Source organism: Equus asinus, chromosome 17 (genome assembly GCF_041296235.1).
Source record: "Equus asinus isolate D_3611 breed Donkey chromosome 17, EquAss-T2T_v2, whole genome shotgun sequence".
Lineage (NCBI taxonomy): Eukaryota > Metazoa > Chordata > Mammalia > Perissodactyla > Equidae > Equus > Equus asinus.
In genome coordinates, this window is record NC_091806.1 from 51,324,745 (window position 1) to 51,339,888 (window position 15,144).

The 15,144-nt window shown below is 62.6% G+C and overlaps 2 protein-coding genes and 1 long non-coding RNA gene across 34 annotated transcripts; 2 read left to right on the forward strand and 1 right to left on the reverse strand.

Moving 5' to 3' along the window:
• The first annotated feature begins 1,897 nt into the window (after positions 1 to 1,897).
• On the forward strand, positions 1,898 to 4,316 carry IFITM5 (interferon induced transmembrane protein 5). 5 transcript variants are annotated; one of them, XM_044750552.2, is made up of 3 exons: positions 1,898 to 2,198; positions 2,801 to 3,098; positions 3,848 to 4,316. In XM_044750552.2, the coding sequence occupies exons 2-3, from the start codon at positions 2,913 to 2,915 to the stop codon at positions 4,058 to 4,060; spliced, it is 399 nt and encodes a 132-aa protein (XP_044606487.1). In that variant the 5' UTR covers positions 1,898 to 2,198; positions 2,801 to 2,912; the 3' UTR covers positions 4,061 to 4,316. The 5 variants fall into 5 exon arrangements, with proteins under 5 accessions (XP_044606487.1, XP_044606485.1, XP_044606486.1 ...); XM_044750550.2 differs by having other exon boundaries at positions 1,941 to 2,458; XM_044750551.2 differs by having other exon boundaries at positions 2,170 to 2,466.
• A 2,019-nt stretch (positions 4,317 to 6,335) lies between these two features.
• Positions 6,336 to 13,438, reverse strand: PGGHG (protein-glucosylgalactosylhydroxylysine glucosidase). Of its 28 annotated transcripts, none has more exons than XM_014861136.3 (14): positions 13,241 to 13,438; positions 12,430 to 12,713; positions 11,880 to 12,090; positions 11,369 to 11,804; positions 10,401 to 10,520; positions 9,820 to 9,951; positions 9,482 to 9,593; positions 8,894 to 8,966; positions 8,666 to 8,802; positions 8,420 to 8,553; positions 8,189 to 8,284; positions 7,891 to 7,988; positions 7,606 to 7,817; positions 6,336 to 7,503 (listed from the first exon to the last, which is right to left on the reverse strand). In XM_014861136.3, the coding sequence occupies exons 2-14, from the start codon at positions 12,686 to 12,688 to the stop codon at positions 7,448 to 7,450; spliced, it is 2,076 nt and encodes a 691-aa protein (XP_014716622.2). In that variant the 5' UTR covers positions 12,689 to 12,713; positions 13,241 to 13,438; the 3' UTR covers positions 6,336 to 7,447. The 28 variants fall into 28 exon arrangements, 16 of the variants coding, with proteins under 16 accessions (XP_014716622.2, XP_070344651.1, XP_044606474.2 ...); XM_070488550.1 differs by having other exon boundaries at positions 8,420 to 8,568; positions 13,241 to 13,379; XM_044750539.2 differs by having other exon boundaries at positions 8,420 to 8,571; positions 13,241 to 13,379.
• On the forward strand, positions 13,169 to 14,657 carry LOC123278127 (uncharacterized). The gene is made up of 3 exons (XR_006515408.2): positions 13,169 to 13,303; positions 13,985 to 14,116; positions 14,559 to 14,657. It is a non-coding gene; the product is annotated as an uncharacterized lncRNA (long non-coding RNA).
• The last annotated feature ends 487 nt before the right edge of the window (positions 14,658 to 15,144 follow it).

Consider the following 15,144-nt stretch of genomic DNA (forward strand, 5'->3'; position numbering starts at 1 on the left):
CAGTGCTGTGTTATCGCCCTTCATGAAGGCTACCCTGGGGGAAGGGGGGGCCTTCCTGACCACTGTGGCTGGGATGGGGGTCACCTGATGTGGATCTGCCCAGTCTACCTCAGGAGGTACTGTGGGCCCCTCCTACCTTGGATGAAGCCCTTCCTGGACTCAGAAGGGCATGTCTGCCAGGCTCCTGTGCTCGTCTCCCCACACCCCTGTTATGTACCCCGAAAATCAGTGAGCTAACTCTAGGAGGCAGCTGGAAGATTGGGACCTCTAGGATGAGCCATGGGAGTCCATGGGGTGCCCCTCTCCCTGGGGGTCCCACGTGTTGGAGTACTAGAGAGGGACAGGTCCAGGAAGGTGGATCTGGCAAAGGCAGTCTTTCCCATCTTGTCTCTAACCATGTGGGCCTCCAGCTGACCTGGTGGCAGAACTGCCCATCACAGCAGGGTTGTGTCAGACCCACCAATCAGAGCTTCAGGTGGCCCAGCAGCGATGCTTATGAGGATGGAAGTGGAACATTCCAGATCAAACAGGCAGGTTGTCCTGACCCTGTGTCGTCCACCACTGCTTCCCAACGCCGGTCCCTCTGTTCACGCCTGGGACTGCAGGGGGAACCCCTTGGGACCAGATGATGGAGAAGGAAGGATTCCCAGCCTGGTTCTCCATGATCAGCTCCGTGTTCAGCACAAAGCTGGACACAGATGGAGCCTGAACTCCAGCCCCCTCAGGGGTGGCCTGAACATTCCTGGGAGGGGAAGGGCCCCCATGGGCACAGCTGCAAGCCAGTGACGCTCATTGGGCACTTCCCCCAGAGGGACAACACGTATTCTGATGCCTCCAAAGGGCCTTCCAAGCTCCAGATCTGAGGGTCAGCAGTCTTTGCTGGACCTCAGTGCACCTCAGCTTCTCCTGCCCCATCCTGCTTCCTTCCTCTCCCTTCCACTGGGCTTGACCCCAAGAGCTATTAAATGTCCTGCACACGAATCTCCTTCTTGGAGTTTGTTGTCCAGGGAATGTGGCCTGGAGCAAACTTGCAGGGCCTTATTAGCAATTGCCATGACTTTGGATCTCGCTTGGTATGAGGTGAGAGCCAGTGCAGTGTTCTGAGCAGAGAGGGGGACATGACCTGTCTTCCAACAGGATTGCTCTGGCTGCCACACTGAGAGTGCCAAGGGGAGTGGCTCTGTTAAGCCAGCAGGAGGTGAGGTTGTGGTGGGGGTGGTGAGATTCCACCTGCCCTGGAAGGTGGGGCCAAATGGACTTGGTAGAGGGAGCAGGGGGCAGGGGTAAGCTAACCCTTTTGGCCTGAGCAGCTGGGTGGGTGGAGTCACCATCACCTGTGATGGGGGAGACTTCGCCGAGGAGAAGTGATGGACTGAATGTTTGTGGACCCCAAATTCACATGTTGAAGTCCTAGTGACTGCTGTGACGGTATTAGGAGGTAACTAAGTCACGAGGGTGGAGCCCTTGTGATAACTTCTTATAAAAGAGACCCCACAGAGCTCCCTAGCCCCTTCCACCTTGTGAGGACACAGGGACGGCCTGCAACCAGGAAGAGGGTCTCGCCAGAACCTGTGCACACTGGTGCCCTGATCTTGGGCTTCCATCCTCCACAACTGTGAGAAATAAACCTCTGTTGTTATGAGCCACCCAGTCTGTGGTGCTTTATCTCAGCCCAACTGACTAAGACAGGAGGTCTGGGGTCGGAGCCTGAGGTCTCTTCTCGAAGAGTTAGGTTGCAGATCCCACCAGCCTCCTGCACCGAGCAGGCACTTGAGGGGTGAAGTCTGGCCATTGGACATAACATGAGTCACTGGCACGTACACTTACAGCCAAGCATCCACTGGACCCTGCAGAGAGAGATGAGGTCAAGAAGAGCCCTGAGCTCACGCCCCCAAACATCTCTGGACTGGGGAGGGCAGGAGGAGCCGGCCAAGGAGACTGAGAAGCAGCTGTCTGCCCGCGAGGGAGGAGGGCAGGCCCTGCACTGGGTCAGGAGAGCTCATCCCAAGCCTGACAGCCATGATAGCCTTGTGGCTGGTCCTGGGGGCCTCCCGCAGACCTGCACATGCCACACCCCCTCGCCTGCCTTCTTCCCTGCTGTTTTCTCCTTGCCACTGACCCTGCTGTGGCCTGTAGCCTCCCACTAGCACGTCAGCAGGGACTTTTGCCTTTCCAGGCTGGGCACTACCGACCAGAAGGTGATGAGGGCACAGCCTGAGCTCTGCGTTCTGGGGCTAGAAGAGCTGGGGTTTCAGCAGCCCTGGTCCTGAGGAGGGGGGCCTAGCCCACGCCTGGGGGGCTCCAGCCCTTCCCTGACGCTGAGGCAGCCTGGTACCTGTACCCATGGCCCTGAGGTGGATCTCCAGCTCCTTTTGGCCACGGGGAAGGGGGCTCTGGTGGGCAGTCTGCAGCGACTACACGCCCTGCCCAGCAGCCTTTGGCGGCGTGAGGGGAGAAGGTGTGCAGGTGGGGTGGTATGCTGCCACTGCACGCTCACCATCAGCAGCCTTGGGTGGGAGGGCGCCTTGGGGCGGGGCTTGAGGGAGGGAGGGGTTCTGATGGGGGTCCGCGGCCACTGAACGCCTCCCAATCCTTGCAGCCTTCCATGGGAACTTGTGCGGGTGGGGGCCGCTGGCGGAACGCAGGAGCATAAGGGGGCCGATGGGGGCTCGCGCGAGGGTCTCCGGGGGAGAGATGGGGACGGGGGCACGGGACGGGACGGGACAGGGGGGTGGGGGGCTCGCGGGGGTACGGGCGGGCCGGCGCCCGGCTCCAGGCTGTCATTTGTCGTTATATTTAGCGTCGGCGCTGGCCAGCCCGCCGTTGGGGGCAGGGCTGCGGGCGCTATAAGCGGCCCGGGGCGCCCACCCTCGAAGCGGAGTCTGCGCGAGGCGGAGACGGCGCTGGAACCCATGGACACGTCGTACCCCCGCGAGGACCCCCGGGCCCCCCGTAAGGCGGACGGCGCCGCGCACACGGCCCTTGCGCTGGGGGCGCCGCGCTCCCCGCCTCGGGACCACCTGATCTGGTCGGTGTTCAGCACCCTCTACCTGAACCTGTGCTGCCTCGGCTTCCTGGCGCTGGCCTACTCCATCAAGGTGGGCGGGCGGGGTGCTTTCTGGGGGGCTTTGTCGAGGGGGCCTAGAGCGTTTGAGGGGGCTGCTTGTAAGCTGGGGGCAGGGGAAGGGTCTCTATGGGGTTTGGTGGTCACTGGGGGGCTGCTTTATCAAGTAGAGGGAGGAGGAGGTCTCCAAGGGGAGCTGCTTATCAAGGGGCTACTCCCTGGGGACGGCGGGCTCTGCGCTCTGCAGCTCATGAGGGCGTCCCAGGCGGGGTGCTGCTCACAAAAACGAAGGGGCTGTCCTCAAGGGAATCTAGTCCATCCAGAAGAGTAGAGTCGATGGGGGGTTACCCAAGGGGGCCTCTTTCATCAAATGGGGGCTTTTCACATGCTGGGGGTCTTGTGAACAAAGCCCCCTACCTTCAGCTTCTGGGGGGGTCTCAGCACCCCAAAGGACTCCCCACTTGGAGGGTCCTTGCAGGCTGAGGCTGGCCTGGGATGGCCACTGGGTCCATAGCTGGAGTGGGAGGAGACAGGGGCCCCTTCCAGCTCCCCTTAGGCTGAGGTCCCCTAGGACACAAGGGCCCTTGGAGGGCCAAGCCCCAGTGTCTGGTTGGGGGCTGTGAAGGGAGTGAGTCAAGCCCAGGGCAATGTCCCCTCAGGCCACATCCCTCCATCCAGAGTTTGGGTCCAGCATGGTGTGGACCCAGTGGTTTCCTGGGGTGCGGGAGGCAGGCCCCTCGCCCCAAGCACAGATAGAGACCTGGCCCTGCCACTGGTTTGCAGGCCCGAGACCAGAAAGTGGCTGGAGACTTGGAGGCAGCCCGGCGTTTCGGCTCCAAGGCCAAGTGCTACAACATCCTGGCCGCGATGTGGGCGCTGGTGCCGCCGCTGCTGCTCCTGGCACTGGTGGTGACTGGCGCCTTGCACCTGTCCCGGCTGGCCAAGGACTCTGCTGCCTTCTTCAGCACCAAGTTCGACGACTCAGACTATGACTGACGGGCTGGGCCCTGCCCCACGTTCTGACCCAGGGCCACCGCCCCCCAGGGTGCCGCCCCGGGAGCTCCACCCTGACCCCACCACAGGGCCTGCTGCCCACTGCCCTGGCCTGGGCACCCTGAAGATCCCCTTTGGATCCCAGGGGCTCCGCTCTAACCTTAATGGCCCTGGTCCCCTCACTCCCTGCCCCGCCCAGGCCCCCCGCCCCACTCAGTCCCAGCCTCGGCTCCTGATTAAAAGTGCCTGGTTCCAGAAAGTGCCTCCTGGGCCTTGTTCCTGCTGGGGTGGGGGAGGGCGTCTGCCTGAGGGGGGCTACCCTAGGGACCACCGCAGCCAAATCTGCTTGGACTGGCCCCCACATCGATGGTGGGACATCCCCTTCCGTCCCCTTGGCTGTGTGCCGACTCTCCCCTTTGCTCAGGCTCTGGGTGGCCTGTGGCTTCTGGGGCGGAGGCGCCTGAGTATTTTAGAGTCAAGTTTGGGGACTTGGGCTGTTGCTCTCTGCTGCCTGCTGGGCCTTGTGGTTTGGTGGCCTGTCCTCCAGAACGGGTGTGGTGTGTCTCCCTGATCCCGTGTGTGCACCATCCCAAAGGCTGTGTGCACCCGTGTTTGTGCATGTGTGTGCACACAAGTGGGAGCCCCTGGCCACTGAGATTTCTCGCCTCGTCCTGTGTGCTCCTGTCTGGGTCGGGTGTGTGCTGACCTCCTCTTTTGGGTCGCTCTGTCTGTCCCGGTGACTCCTGCATTCCTTTAATTCTGAGAAGTCTCAGTTCTGCAGTGGGTTCCCTCCCCCCTGGATCAGGGGCTGGACACAGACACACGAGCACACATGCACGGTCACATCGTCATCCATGCACACATATGCCATACACACATGCACATGATCACCAAGCCACACAGACACACAACTGTGAAGAGAGGGGAAACTGGGGACTGAGGACATTTTCTGAGTGTCCTTGGTGCTGGGTGTGTGTCTTTGTATTATTCACTTCCCTTGTGCAGCCCCCTACCAGAACAAGCAGAGCATGGCAAAGTTGGGGGGGTAGGTTGCTAAACAGATGCACACAGCCTGTGTGGCTGGGGTGAGGCCCTGGGACTTGCTGTGGCCAGGTCAATGATAGGGTAGCTAACTGCAGGGCCTTAACCACAGGGCAGCTCAGGATTTGGAGCACTCCACCCAGGGTCCCTTTCCAGCCCACTGTGCCTGGGCTGAGGATGGGGGCCTCTGTCTAGCTGCTGTACTTGAAGCCTCCAGAGTACTCCCTCCTGTGACAGCCAACCACCAGCCCAGCTGTCCCTAGGGTGCCAGCAGAGATGGTGTCCTGGCCATATGCCAGCCGGGTGCTGGGCCCAACTGGACAAAGGACAAGGGCAGTGTGCCAGTGCCTGGACCAGGATGGAGACAGCATGCTGACCCTGAATGCTAGGCTGGGCCCAAGAAGGGATGAAGCCGTGCTGGGCGCACATTCTGGGAGCGGGGTGAGCCTGTGTGTGGCTGGGTCCATTTCCGCAGGCATGGGATGGTCTGCCAATCCCCACATTTGGTGAGGGGAGCGGAGATTGTCTGTCCCATGCCCCGGTGCTGAGGACCAAGCGTGTGGTCACGTCAGGTGTGGGGGCAAGTCACGGGCAGCCCTCACTGCCCAGGCTGTCTCCTGGGCATGCACTGCGACCTTGCCCCGCCCCTCAGAGGGCCACCCTGCTATGCATCCAGGTGGCTGCTCACGGGTGGCATGGCCAGGCAGCAAGAACCAGGCTATATCAGTCCTGTGGGCGCAGGGCCACCTGCCACCCATCTTGAGGCCTGCATCCACGTCTGGTCCAGGGCTGCAAGAGTAAGTGTCTGCTCCACAGGGACAGGTCCCAGCTGCCGTGCTTGGCTTTCGCAGACCAGCCTGGGCCTTTCCTCCACAGCCATGAGTTGAGGGAGAGCCTGTGGGCGCCTGGGCGAGCCCCACCAGGATGCTGGCTACATTCCCCGAGGCCACAGGCCCTCAGGGAGCCTGCAGTGACAGGCATGCTGGTTGGCAACGTGGCCACATTCCCTCGTAGGCCAAGCTGTCCCCCATGCTGCTTGCTGCAGCAACACAGCCCTGGGATCCCCACTGCCTGCACCCACCTCCTTCCTCTCTCCCGCTTTGTCCATCACAGTTCCTCTGCCTGTCATCTGCTTCTCGCAAAACAGGGAGAACGATGTGCGGTTGGCGGGAGTAGAGGGCGGGAAGTGGAATGTTTGCCTGCTCCACGGGAGGGAAGAAGGAGCACACCAGCTCCTGAGAGCAGACGGAGCTTTTCCCAGCAGCAAACTTTAATTCCTCAGGCTGACTTGGCGCAGCTGGCACAGCCCTCACCAAGATCTCGGCAGCAGATGCCATGTCACCTCACTCTCGGGCCACCCCCAGGACCCAAGTTTGACATGCCAACTGAAGGGCCAGCTGAGGCCCCAGGAGGAGACCTGGGCAGGGCCTCCAGCCATAGGCAGCCTGCCCAAGACACACGGGCCCAGGCCCGTGGCCTTTAACCCATGCACACTTCGCTGCGTCCTTCTGGTTGGTCAGAGGGAAGATGCAGGGTCTTGCTCCACACCCTACTCCCCTCCCTTCCCGCTGAGGAAAGGCATGTGATGGAGCCATCCAAACTGACAGAAGTGGCCCAGAGGCCAGAGGATCCAAGGACTGAGGATGCTGAGTCCCCACAATAGCCCAAGAGCACCTGGACCCAGCCATGCCTGATGCTCAACAGTGCAACACAGAAGTCCCTTTGTGGTGAAGTTGCAACTGAGTCCTGAATAATTCCACAGGGACGGAGTCCCCTTCCCCACTCCCTGGTCCCGCTATCCTCCACATCAAGGCCTCCACATCGGGCCCTGCACCTGCCTCTGCCTTCTCAGCAGAGCTGTGGGCTTCTCCCCACCCTGTCCTGTAGCGTCCTGGGGAAGGGGCACCGAGGGATGGCAGGCACCGATGTGGCTGGTGTGGGAGGTCGTGGGGAAGCCACCCAACCAGGGGGTTTAAAGGACTGGGAGGGGCTCAGGCTAGAGGAAGACAGTCATGAACTTTGGGCTGGAGAATCTAGACTTTCCCTGGAGCCCGTGCGCCTGGCTGCCGGGTGGAGGGTGGGTGGCAGGGGGGCGGCAGGCCAGGAGGGCATTGAAGAGGGGCACCCGCAGAGGGAGTGGCCAGAGGAGAGGACCCCAGAACACCCCTGAAGCCGACAGCCCTGGTCATTCTGGGGCAGCACCAGGACAGCTTTGAGTGAGCGACTTGGTGGGGCTGGAGGGCCCAAGGGTGTCCCAGAGAAGGTCCTGCGGGCTCTGGGGCTGGAGTCTAATGTCTTCAAAACACTCTCCGAGCAAACTCTTGGAGCAGAACCTGCTGCTCCTGCTTCCTACGAGAGTGACCTCTGTATCCGGCCAGCTGACCAGGGAAAGGAGACCTGGTTTCCTACAGGGAGAGGGAACATCCTAGGGGAGGGCACACGCCCAGGGACCACCCTGGGGGCCACATGTCCCAGACCCCTGGGCGAGTCTGGGGGTAGTTGCCTACCTGGGGGCAAGGGGAGCCGAGCCAGTGATGGCCACAGCTCAACCTCCAGCGGGGAGGCCCCAGGCGCTGTGGGGGCCATGACCTCAACTGTCACAGAGTCCCCGGAGAAGGAGAAGTCAAGCTTGTTCCCCTGGTAGGAGACGCCAGAGACGGACACTCCAGAGATGCCCGCTGGACACAGTGGGTTGAAAGTCACCCCGGCCCTGGTGATCCTGGGGGCGGGGAAGTTCTGTGAGGAGGGCGGGTGGGGGCAGGTGACTACCCTCTGCCAGCCACTGCACTCACCTGAACCCCGTAAACCCAAAGAGTGCCGCCTGCAGGAAGCCCCCCATGCCCGTCAGGAAGTTCACCGCGCCCGACCCGTCTGCATTCTCCGTCCAGACCTGCGGGGCAGGCAGTCAGTGCCGAGACCCCCGGACACTGGCCCTCCGGAGCCGTCATCGCTGCTTCCAGAAGCACCCAAAGTCAGGTGGGAATCGCCAGGGTGGTGACCCTGCTGTGCCCTGAGGCTGGGCTCTGCCTCCTCCCACCCAGGGGCCCAGGAGGAGGCAGGCATGGTCAGCTTTCCGGTGGCCAGGCTGACCTTGAAGGGCTCGGTGATGTTGGCAAAGCTCCTCTCCAGGAGGTCACGGGCCCGCCTGGCATCCTTCAGCTCCAGCCAGCCCACGGCAAACATGCTCTGGGGTCAGAGGTCAGAGGACATGCTGAGGGGAGGCCCACTGTGTGTGGAGGGAAGACTGACTGAGGCCAGTGCGGCAGAGGGCAGGGCTGGGGCCACATGAGGACCACCACCCACACCCCACAGTCTCCTTACCCAGGTCATGGCAGGGCCCTGGGGGGACGTCACAGCCTCATAAATCTCCAGGTTCGTCCTGCGAACACAAGGGCTCAGGGGGAAGGGGACGGGGTACCCCAGCAGCACGACGTCCGCCTGCTTCACCTCCTCTCCTGGGGGGGCAGGCACTGCTGGTGGGGGAGGAATGGGGAGGGTGGGGAGAGGGGGCAACACAGGTCCTGAGGGCGGGGAGACAGGGCCATGAAGGAGCTCGAGTCCACTCACCCAGCTGATACCCATCAAACTCAGGGTGGAAGTTCTGCTCTGGGTCAAAGGGCACCTTGATCTTATCAGCTACCACCAGCCACCGGTTGGGGACTGGCTTACCCAGGTCCTGGGCCAGGGCAGCAGCAAAACGCAGGCTAGGAGAGCAGGTAGGGAGAGAGGGCTGCAGCCCAGTGCTCCTGACTGGCCTCCTGCATGGTGGAGGTGGGGCGGGTCCTTGGGTCTGACCTGTTCTGGACCAGGACGTTGGTGTACACAGAGTTGTTGACTCCTGAGTGGTATTCGTCGGGAGGCATGACTCCTAGCCAAGTGAGTGCAAGATGGTGCTCAGTCTGGGTCTCAGGGACCTGCCCCTGATGCCAGCAGCCAGGATGAGGCTGGCAACACCTGGGGCAGGAATCACAGGTTGAATCTGGCAGCATCCACCTGCTCCCTTCTTGTTACCATCAGCCTTCCCCTCATCATCCACTCCCCATGACCATCTGTCCTCCCCCCATCATCCACCCCCCATGACCATTCATCCTCCCCCCATTATCCACACCCCCCATGACCATCGGCCCTCCCCCCATGATCTACACTCTGGATGACCATCTGCTCCCCCACATTTGCCCTCACCCGTGCACACCTTCTCTCCTCCCATGCCCATCCTCCCTCATCCCATGGCCACTGCTCCCCCATAAACATCCTCCCTCTGCCCATGACCACTCTCTCCTCTATGAGCATCTGCCCCTATGCCCATCTCTCTTACCTTCATGACCATCTTCCCTCCCCCCAGTTCCTTGCCCCCTTTTGACCACCTACCCCCCATGCCCTCACCCCTCAGGTGGTAATTCTCCTCCTCTGGGCTCCACTCCACACGGCTACACCAAAACTCAGCCACAGCACTGATCACGTCCCAGCCACCAGCCTCTTGGAAGAGCTGCAGGTCCTGGGGGAGGAAGAGGGTGGGACAGAGGCCACAGCCCCTGTGACGCTAGTTCCCACTGGGTCACTGCATTTCTTGCCAATGCCCACACTTCCGAGTGCCCAGAAATGAAGGCCTGGCTCCAAGATGCTTCACAGGACTGGCCCCAGGCAGGAAGTCACAGCGGGGTAGGGGAGCATGGCCACACCGGGGTGGATGGTCACACCTGGCAGGCACACTGACACCTCACCTGGGTGATGTGGTAATACAGTTGGAAGGCCAACACTACTGCCCCATTGACGTGGACCTCCTGGGCCCCGTAAATGTCCTCAGGGCAGACCTCCAGGCCAGAGCCCGCGCTCTCCCAGGCAAACTTGGCTCCCTGAGGGGTTGGGGGGTTGAAGTGGACTCAACTCTGTTCTTGGGGGGGTCAGGGGTAGCCCACCCACTTCCCCATGTTCTCAGCCTTCAGCTGGGGAGGGCAGACACAGGAGGGGGAGCCATCTGTTCTGGGGGCCCTTGTCATGGCCTGCTGGCTCTGACAGCCCACTGCATGTCCCCATCATGGGCCAGGTGGCTTCTGCCCAGTTTCCACTGTGTGCTGACTCCTGGGGCAGGGCAGTGAGGGGACCCCATCTGGGTCCCAGGCAGACTGTTGCTCCCACCTCTAGGTTGCAGACAAGGGGATGCTGCTGAGCTCCCTTAAGAACCCACGACGTTCCAGCCCCACCCAGAGAGGGGGCCTGGGGTGAGGGGTGCAGGCCCAGGAGGGGTGTGGGGATATCAGGCCCTTCGGGGGCCCTGTCGGTTGGGTGCCCAGGTCCCCCTCACCTCGTAGCCTAGGTTCCAGGCGTTGTCCAGGGCCCCACCCAGCGTCCGGATGCGGTACTCCAGGAGGGCCCTGGCGGCCTCTGGGTGGAACAGGAGGATATTCGGGAACATCCACAGATCCTGAGACACAGCCGAAGGGTCCCTGTTCTGGGGTCTTTCATGTCCTCCTCTCTCCCTGCCTGCCCACCTTCTGCCCTGCGGGCATCAGAGCCAGCACCACTTCAGGCTGCCTCCTCCCAGCTTCCTGCTCTGCTGCCCACCCAGGTCTGTCTCAGGCTCCCCCACCTGCCCAGCCAGATGCCTCATCCTCAGTCCAGAGCTTCACCTCCCCAGCAGGCTCAGGACCCCCAGGGGCTCAGGCCAGAATCTGGGCAGAGGCAGCCTGGTGGGAGCCTGCTCCGCTGCTCTCTAGCTGCCTGACTTGGAGTGAAGGACGCAGCCCCTCTGGCCTCACCTGTGCAGTGGGCCACAGGACGGGCTTTGAGAGTCATCTGGTGACTCGGGAGCAGCACCCTGGCCCCCGCCACGCCCAGCGGTCACTGCGTCCCAGTTTTTTCTGCCCCCACTTCTATCCGAGGCCTCACCCTCCTCCACCCATAGGCCATTCAGCAACCTCAGGGGTCTTTCCAAAACACACGTCTGTCCATGTCACTCCCCAGTTAAAGTCTCTGTGGCTCCCTCAGCACCCCCTAAACTGTACTTGCCCTGGCCAGGTGCCATGTGCTCTCTCAGCTCTGGGCCTTTGTACCTTCTGGAACCCACACCTGAATCACTATTTGCCACCAAACTTGTACATATCCATCAGCTGAGACGCCTTCCCTTCTGCCATGGCCCCAGTGCTTCTTCAACCACAGCCCCCATTGCAGGGAGGGCAGAGGCAGCAGCCGTGCCTGTGCCCTTAGTTACAGGGGCCTCCACACCTACATGCCGCCCAGCCTGTGCCACTGTTGGGGTGGACGGTTGCACACCTGGTCCCAGAAGACGTGGCCCCAGTAGCATTCCTCACGGCTCCCGTTGGAGAGGCCCCCAGGGCTGAGACCGTGGCAGACGTATCCTGGGGCCCCGGGCTGGGGCAGGGTGCTGAGCAGGTAGTAGAGGGCCCCACGCAGGGCCTGGCGCAGGGGCAGGGGCCCGACCACATCTAGGCCACAGCCTGCCCAGAGCTGGGCCCAGGCCTGGGCATGAACGGTGTACAGAGCACCCCTGCCCTGCAGCTGCTGGGCCTCGGTGAGGCAGGCCTGGGCCTCAGCCTGGCTGCCGCCCACCACAGTCAGGAACTCCCAGGTCCTGTCCATCTCGCCTTCCCCCAGTGTCAGCGCCGGGGGCACTGGTGTCCACAGCATGTGCACCTCCTGCAGCAGCCCCCCAGGCTGCTCAGGGGTGAGCGTGTGGCCATACATGTACCTGCAAGAGGGCAGCCGTGTCTGAGCAACGAGCTCCCTCCTTGGGTCACCCAGCCTGCTCCGGGACCCTCCTCACCGGGCTCCCTGGAAGTCAAGACCCAGGTGCAGGTCCAGGTCCGGGCTTTCTGGGGACATGGCTGCCCGCAGCACTACCGTGATGGGCCAGCTCCCCGCAGCCACACGGGTGACGGACACGCTGAAGGCCAGGACGTGAGGCAGCGTGCGGTGGGCATAGATGCGCTGGGAGGCCCGGAAGCTGGGGCCCTCCAGGGTGTGCAGGAAGGAGCCTGGCGTGGGGGGGCAGAGGGGAAGACAGGTCATCCACATCCCGCATCCCCCTCTTAGGGTTGAGGACCGTTACAAAGCTGCTGGCCTTTCTGGGCTGAGAGAGGAGCTGCCTCTCCCCTCAGTGCCCCCAGTGCCCTGTCTCAGGTACGGCTACACAGGAAGCCCCAGGCTCCTGCCCCTCCAGGGCCCGCCTGGCTGGAGGCCTTGCAAGGCCACCTCTCGGGGCCTCCTTTCTTTTGCCAGTCGGGCATCCTGAGTTAGGAGGTGCAGGGATGGGACTGCTGTGGTCCCCCCTCACCTGGAACAGTGGCTTAGGGGCAAGGATAGACGTTGGCTACCTGTGTTAGTGTCCAGGACAAAGGTCGTGGTCAGCTGCTCTCCTGCCCCTGCAGGGGCCTCCAGCCGGACGTTGAGGGGACTGGGGAGAATGGCCCGGTGCGTGTCTACCCCAGCCCCATTGTACACGCCACTCACGTGGAGTACATCATGATACACACGTGTGCCCAGGTATGCATTGGTCACAGTGGCCAAGAGCCGGGGGTCACTGGGCAGAGAATGGGCAGTGAATACGGTGGGGTCCTCGCCAGCATCCTCCATGGAGAGGCTTGCTCAGCACAGTAGCCTAGAAAAGGGAGTGGTCAGGGGCCCCCACAATTGGCTAGGCCTCCCTGTCTCTAAGCCCTCAGAGCCCCCTTGGAACTTGGCTGAAGCCCCCCACAGATGGTGGGAGTGTGGACCCACCTAGGCAGTCCCGATTTTCCAGAGCCCCCACTTTCAAGCCACCTCAGGAAACACCTCCACCCTCAGAGATGCTGGACCCCCTAACACTGATCTCCCGGGACCCAACGGAGGCCCCAACTCCAGCCCTAGGACCTCAATCCTAACCTTTCGGCTCCCCCCCACCACCGCCCACACCCCCACCAACCTCACCCCCACGAACCCCAGCCTGTTGGTGGGAAGTGAGGAGGCCTCAGCCCAGAGGAGGTTCGTCCTCAAGGTCAAGGGCCGGGTTGGGGGTGCGGGTGGGGTGTGCACAAGCGCGCTTGGGGCGGGGGCTGTGGAGGCCAGAGTCCCGCTGGCCGGGGGAGGAGCCGGGCTCCGGGGGCAGGCTGTGGGGCGCGGGCCGCCGGCCGCGTCTCTGGGGCTCACCGCGACCCTGCCGTGTCCCTTGGCTCCAGCCGGGGCGGCGCTGCCCGTCCAGGGCCGGAGGGGGTAAGTAGCCTGTGGTGCCTTGTCGCCGGAATGCCTCGCCGTCCCCACCGCCCCCAACCCCGGCGGCGCAGGGCGGGACCAGCAGGACAGGCGGGGCAACTGGACCGCCACCCCTGGGGCGGGCCAACTGGACCCTCCCACCTCCGGGGCGGGGTAACTGGACTCCCCCACCTCTAGGGCGGGCCAACTGGACTCCCCATCCCCAGGGCGGGGCGGGGGAGCTGGGCCAGAAGCCTCTCAGGCCGGAGGCGGGGTCACCGGCCCGTGGGACAGGCTGCAAGCCCCCACCGCCTCACCAGCGAGGCTGCGTGGGTTCGTCTGCGGACCTGGTGCGTCTGCTGCACCAATCGGACTCGCAAGGACCTGCAGTGAGGAGCTCAGCGCCGATTTTGACCACGAAGAAGTTCAAGGGTGGATCTGAGGGGTCCGGGGCCCCCTCCTGTCTCGGCTCCTCCCTCTCTGTGAGCTCCAGTGCCCCTCTTTAGGAGAGATGGCGCTGGCGGTCCACCTCCTGGAGACGCCTCTTTCCCTTTGTTCCGACCCCAGCCTCTTCTGGCCTCCCCTCCATCTCCCCACCTGCCCGCCTGCCCTCCTGGACGCTCTGGGCTCGGCCCCGGGCCTGTCTGGTCCTTGTCGCTGGCGCCCTAGTCTGAACCAAATGTCTGTGCTCTGACCTCTTAGTCCAGCCAGAAACACTTAAGTTCAACATGTCCCCTGGAACCAGCACTTCCTGCAACCTCCCCAGCACAGGCGACGGCGACTGCATCCTCCAGCTGCTCAGACCGCCCCCCAACCCAACACCCACATGGATCCGTGAGTCCTGTTGGCCCCACCTTCCAGGGCACGCCAGCTCTCACTGTCCCGCTGTGACCTCTGAGACCAAGCCCGTGCGGCGAAGTGCATGCTCCCTGCTCCTGCTCTGCCCTCTGCAGGCCTTGTTAGCCTGCAGCCACGGCCCACTTCCGCGGTTGTTCCCGCCGTGCTCAGAAGCCCGTAGTGGCACCCACCTCACCCCAGCCCAGGCCGGCTGGCATGCAGCCCCGCCCCCTCTCCACTGCAGCCCCCACTTCCTTGCTGCTTCTGCAGCGCTGGAGCATGCTCCCTGTTATGGACCCCCAAAATCCATCCGTTGAAATTTAATCTCCAATGTGATGGTAGTTGGAGGTGGGCCTTTGGGAGGTAATTAGGTAAAGAGCTGTCAAGATGGGAATTAGCGCCCTTATAAGAAGAGACCACAGGGCTTGCTCTCTCCCAGGACGGCCCAGTGAGAGGACAGCCCTCTGCAGCCAGACCCTGCACCTTGACCTTGGGCTCCCAGCCTCCAGGACCATGCGAATAAAGGTCTGCTGTTGGTAACCCCCGTCTGAGGAGTTTTGTTATAGCAGCCCAGCTGACTGAGACCCCTACACACCCTCGCCCTGCTGGACCATTGCCTGGGAGGTTTTCCCTAGATGTCCTCGGGGCTTGATCCCTCACTTGCTCCCATTTTCAATGCTCTGTGCTCAAATTTCCCAGACACCGTCAACATAACAGGAAGCCCTGGGCTCCGTTCTCTCCCGCCCCTGGGTCCCCTTCACTCTCCCCCACAGCTCTGCTGGCCCTCTCTGCACATGCTTACTGTCTGTCCTCCTGCCTCAAATGCCAGCTCCAAGAGGGCAGGAATTTTGTCTGTTTGTGGGGTGAATGACTGGATTTGAAATTGGATTCTAGAAGGGAATTTCCCCTGGGAAGTGAAAGGGCTGATTCCCAGGTTCCATCCTACTTGGACTGGGGTCTCAGGAGCTGGCCGGGCCCAGCAGTGAACATGTGAGGATTTGGGGGCTGTCCACCGCGGCTCTGTG

Bases quoted from the DNA above. Each gene is read 5' to 3' on its own strand.
- IFITM5 (XM_044750548.2), top strand. The intron at 3,099-3,847 runs GTGGGCGGGCGG...ACTGGTTTGCAG, and splicing joins CGCTGGCCTACTCCATCAAG to GCCCGAGACCAGAAAGTGGC.
- PGGHG (XM_044750537.2), bottom strand. From the start codon at position 12,688: ATGGAGGATGCTGGCGAGGACCCCACCGTATTCACTGCCCATTCTCTG. The intron at 11,805-11,879 runs GTGAGGAGGGTC...GCCCTCTTGCAG, and splicing joins CTTGACTTCCAGGGAGCCCG to GTACATGTATGGCCACACGC. The intron at 7,818-7,890 runs GTGAGTGCAGTG...CCCCGCCCCCAG, and splicing joins TTTGGGTTTACGGGGTTCAG to GATCACCAGGGCCGGGGTGA.